The 5,499-nt window shown below is 40.7% G+C and overlaps 1 protein-coding gene across 8 annotated transcripts in view; it reads left to right on the plus strand.

Annotated features, from left to right (window-relative positions):
* The window catches only part of TENM3 (teneurin transmembrane protein 3), a 456,764-nt gene that overhangs the window by 331,405 nt on the left and 119,860 nt on the right, over window positions 1-5,499 (plus strand). For all 8 annotated transcript variants that reach the window (XM_019534649.1, XM_019534650.1, XM_019534652.1 and 5 more), the window contains one exon: window positions 2,856-3,070. In XM_019534649.1, the coding sequence (XP_019390194.1) occupies window positions 2,856-3,070 (215 nt within the window). The remainder of the gene's footprint in view (window positions 1-2,855; window positions 3,071-5,499) is intronic.

Genomic DNA, 5,499 nt, shown 5'->3' on the forward strand with positions numbered 1-5,499 from the left:
AGTCCCATGGCTCTCAGCCTGTCATCGTAAGATCTGTTTTCCTGACCTCTGATCATGCGCGTGGCTCTCCTCTGGACTCTCTCAAGCTTTTCCACATCCTTTTTGAATTGTGGAGCCAACTTAAAATTGATTGAAAGTTGTTCAGGCAACTTAAAATTGATCAAGTTTGTTCTAACATAGATTGGTTTGGTTGAAACTTTGTAGTAGACTGAGTGCTGAAATGTTAAAAATAATAATGTTTTCTAGCACTTTGACTACACTTCAGTTTTTTTTATATTGATTCCATCAAATTTAAGCTAGATTAGAAAATGCATGTGTTAAAGTGCAAGTCTTGCTCATACCAGGGTTCCAAAATATACTAGTTAAAATGTATTGGCTAAACATCTTTAATGAGCCTGAGACAGCTACTTCAGGTTTCACTTGTTTAAGTTGTCCATATCAGCTAGTCCCTAGCAACAAAATCCAGAGAAAGTGACATCCAGAATGAAGTCTCAGTCTATGGATTTCATAACTGGAAATTGGTCAATATCTGAGTTTGAAACAGGCTTGATGTAAAAGAACTCAGATAGTCCAGATTTGATGCCAATTGGTAGTCTAAACCACTCTCTTCATGCTTCAGCCTTGTTGGCTGCATTCCTTAAAGTTGGCTTAGTGAATTGGTAAGAGGCCACCTACACTAAACCCCATTCTCTTTGCTAGTGAGTTAATGAAGTAGTTTTATGGAGTCTTTGAGGAATTCTGCTTCCTGCACGATTCTTCCCAAAATAATAGTAGTAGTAGAATGGCAGTGCCTTGACTTTCCTTAATAACATGACCAACAAGCTTCCATTTCTGCTCCGGCACTTGGTATCTGGGACTTTTTGGTCTGTAGGGTTTCCTGTCTCAGTTCTCAGAACCTCTTTTGTCTACTAATGATTTTTTTGGGTGCCCAGGTGTCACATTCTTTAGGTCTCTATGAACAGCTTCTTCTCAGAAGTTTCTTGCAGCGTGACTGGAGCACTGTAGAAAAAGTAGTAGTAGTAGTAAATAGTAGTATATTGTGATAATGCCCAAAGGCAGTAGGGATTGGGCCCTTATTGCTTTGAACACCGAATAAACAAATAAAGGGTTGTGGTGTTAATATTTAATTTGGGCAATTTGAATTTAGTATAAAGATACCCATTCACAGTTTGGCAGATAGTAGAAATAATAGCGATTATCAAGTTTTTACACATTTTGTTCTGTTCTGTTGGAATTTGCTAGTACTCCCATGTGCAGTTTAAAGTAACAGTTCAGTTTTTAAAGGCTTAAAAATGCTGTGAATTCGCTATCATATATGTTTCTTCACTTGAAGTTCTCTGTTATGTTTTATGTGCACTGCTTTGCTTTTTTGAACAGTCCTTTAGAAGAGAATAAGGCAAGACGCATTTATCTAGGGAGAGTACCACAAAAAGCCTGAGATAACATGGTAGTTACAGGGTTAGGAGCCAGGACCTCCTGAGTTCTGACTCTGGTTCTAACCACAGCTTCTTCTGTGGCCTTGAGCAAACCATTTAACCTCTCCTCATCAGGTTAAGCATTTGTGAAATGTAAATACATTCTATAATTGTCTGTTTCTCAAGGTACTATGAGAATGAATTTGTTAATGGGATGACTTCAGTTAACTTCAAAGGGAGTAGAGAGTGTATGCTGCGTAACACCAGATTTGATGTATGTTATGGAAAGTGCCTGAGCTAGAGAAGAGATGATAGTGTGTGTCTAGGTCTGTGGTTTTGGAACTACCGTATTTTTCGGACCATAAGACGCACCTGACCATGAGACGCACCCAGTTTTTATGGCAGGAGAGACTGTGTGCCGGTGGCCGGACATTTTTATTGCCGGCTCCCGGCCACCGGCACGGGCACCGGCTTCCGGTGTAAACAAGCGGCGGATGTCCCGCTCAGGCTCCGCCGCCTCTGCGGGCAAGCTCCACCCCGTCTCCCCGGGACACGGCATAAACAAGCGGCGGGTGTCCCGCTCGGGCTCCGCCGCCTCTGCGGGCAAGCTCCGCCCCGTCTCCCCGGGACACACACCTTCGGACCATAAGACGCACCCTCGTTTTCCCCCCACTTTTGGGGGGGAAAAAGTGCGTCTTATGGTCCGAAAAATACGGTATCTGAATCAAGTTGTTGGGTTCAAATGCAGCCAGCTTTTCTGCAGTATAGTTCAGGGCATGAAAGTAGTCTGGTTATGAGCTGAACAGAAGCCCTGTTCTGAACTCCATAGGAGTTTTGAATCTGAATCTTCATGACTCAGATCCATTTATAATAGAGAATACAGGGATTGTTGGTTTTTCCCCACTTGGCTAGATTGCTTTTAACAGTACATCAGAGAATCTTAGTGATGTTTAAATAAATGCTCTATTATTTAATTTAGTAAAAATTCTGTTGATGTTTTTGTGTTTTAGAGGAGTAAACTGAAAAGCTTTTAAATCCATTTCTCTATAATTTGCACTTTGTAGTATAACTGTATGTATAAAATGACTGATGAACATCATAGATAATCCAACTTAAGTAATACTAAAGAGACATACTTTGTAAGGTAATTACATTCATAACAATTAAGCATGACAGTAAATCCTGAAAGAGTTTCCTTAAGAGAGATATCTTGGGAAAGTCATGGTATATTGCCTGTGAAGGTACTTGTATGAGAAATCCTTGTTTTTGTAAGATTCGTATCAGTAAATTCTCTGAGATATTGAATGTCTTCAAATAAGTTCTGAAATAACAATCCACCTGGGATCAATCTAAATATTTGGCAACTTATTTAAAAGAAGACTGAAAACTAGTATTTCAGTTATTAATGTTTGATCTCTTAATATTATTTTAACATCCCAGGAAAATTAGGGGGATTTGCACAAGAGAACAACACTATAGATTCTGGAGAGCTTGATATAGGCCGAAGAGCAATACAAGAGGTTCCTCCTGGGATCTTCTGGAGATCACAACTCTTCATTGATCAGCCACAATTTCTAAAATTCAATATCTCCCTTCAGAAAGATGCATTGATTGGAGTTTATGGTCGAAAAGGCTTACCACCTTCACACACTCAGGTAAGAGCTCTTTTCATTTAAAGCAAGCGAGTGTATTTGAAAACTGCCAGTTTTTATCTTTTTAAATATTTTATCTCTCAAGATCGAAGGCTTTTCTTTTTTGCTGTTTTGTTTTTTCTGTGTTCAACTTACATTATGTGAAAAGTGTACAACGTCTTTTTTGAATATTTATAGAGTTAAAAGATATTCTGGAATTTAAAATCTACAATGCAGGAGAAAATATTTCTTTTCTGACCTGTTTTGATCATCTATTTAAATAAACCCTATCTAAAGATATGCTTAATACAGAATTTTCACGTGCCTTCCTAGACCATACTACAAAGATGTATTTTTAACTTTAAAAGTAAATTAGTGTATCATATTGTAGTCACACAATTATCTGCACTCCTGTGTTTGCCTACTAAAAGGCAAAGCTGGTAACGTTGCAAGCCAATAAGAAAGAGCCTTTTTTTGCCAGAGAATTGATTTGTTTTCTATCAGTGTCAAAGTTTGGTATTTGAGTAAATAGGCAATACACATGTACACATACCATATATGTATTGATTCATTGTGTGTATATGGATGTACATATGTGTGTACACACACACGCACACAAAATGAAATATTGGTTTGTATCTATACAGAGAACCAAGGCTGTTTTAAAAAAAAAAATTTTACGAGACATTTTGCTTTCCTAAGAAAATACTCCAGTATGTAAAGCTATTTAATACATTTTTGCTCTGCTTCTTGAGAGGTTTCTTAAGAAATATATCATTGCATATATAATCCTCCTCTTACACAGTGATATACAGACTGCATATATCTATGTGAAGTTAATGGAAATGTTGCAGTTTAAGCACCTTAAGAGTGAGCAGTTAAATTTTAATGTGTAGTCTTACTGGTTGGAATATCATAGAAGGAAAAGGATAGTTCCCCTTCATCACGTTCAAGGACAATGCTTTGACATTAACCATGTTAAAAGCTTATTCAAACCTCCAAAAGTAAATTTCTTAGGTTTCAAACAAGCTTCAGCTCAAGTTCTGGCTCCTGATCTCTGTTTGTTCTTAAAAGAAACATTTTATCCTGTTTTCCAAAAGTAATCTTTTGCATAGTTTAAAGAGGTCCTCAACTTTGTACGGCCTACTTCTTACCAATACAGGTGAAGGACACTTCCGGTTTTGTCATGTCCAGATCTGTGAATGAAGTGCATTGATGGTAGTTGCAGATGAACTGATTTGGTAATGCAAGTCATTTGGTTTCAACTGTAAATCCAAGTCACTTCTTGTTTATTTTAATGCATAGTTTTAATAATTTTTTGCATGTTATTGCACTATTTAAAATTTTTTAGATCTCTTTAAACATGATTTATTTTTAAATTGAAAGTGTCTGAACTTTCTGCTAGGTACTCCTGCCCTGCTGCCCTCTTTCATGGCCTCCAAAGCCTGGCAGGGGCAACCCAGCACTGCAGGAGAGAGCAGGGCCATACAGGAAAGCTGTTTGCCGCTGTGAGCTCCACGCTGCCCTGGCAATGCGTCCCCTGCTCATATGATAGCAATGAGGGACATAACCCTGCGCCGCTGCCTCTGCTGCAGCCATGCATGCAGGCGATGCATCGCCAGGGCAGCACAGAGTTTGCAGTGGCTAGCAGCTTTCTTGCGCAGGTCCACTCTACTCTGCCACTCTGGGTCCTACCCGCCATACTGCAGAGGCCCAGGGGGAGGGCAGCAGGGCAGGAGCCCACAGCTTGCAGCACACACTTGTCCCCACCTCAACCCTGCACACAGATCTGGGGGAAATGGGTCCTGCCACCCCTGGGAGTGCAGCCCCAGCCCTACCCAACTCTCTTATTCCCTCCCTCCCTGTGGGGGCCTCAATCCCCAACCCTCACCTGCCATTTATCTACAGGAGCTGCTCTCCAGGCTACCTGGCAGCCATTTGCATATACATGTACATGGCACTCCCTCCCTGACCTCCCACTCCCTCCCAGCCCCCTGCAGGCTGGAACTCTGCCAGCCTGCGGGAGGCTCCTTGCAAAAGGAGAATGCATGGGTTTCTCAGCTAAACTGAGAAATTCATGTTTTACTTGGGTAAGGGGAGAAATCCACGTTCTACTCTGTTTTTCTGTAGGAAATGGAAAACCCAGGTCCCTGGTGATCAGGTCATCTCATTCACGTTCAATACCTGATACATTCACAAATCATTTCACCAGAACAGCAAAGCTCTTTTGGAAATCTAACTATTGCATCTTCTATTAGAATTTTCACAGTTTCATAGTTTCTAGGGTCAGAAGGGACCTGAGTAGATCATCTGCCATGGCAGGAAAGAGTACTGGGGTCAAACGACCCCAGCAAGGTGGACATCTAGTCTCCTCTTAAAGACCCCCAGGGTAGGAGCCAGCACCACTTCTCTTGGAAGTTGGTTCCAGATCCTAGCTGCCCTGACCGTGAAGT

The sequence above is a fragment of the Crocodylus porosus genome, unplaced genomic scaffold, assembly GCF_001723895.1.
Source record: "Crocodylus porosus isolate Cpor-Errol unplaced genomic scaffold, CroPor_comp1, whole genome shotgun sequence".
In the NCBI taxonomy this organism is placed as follows: domain Eukaryota; kingdom Metazoa; phylum Chordata; order Crocodylia; family Crocodylidae; genus Crocodylus; species Crocodylus porosus.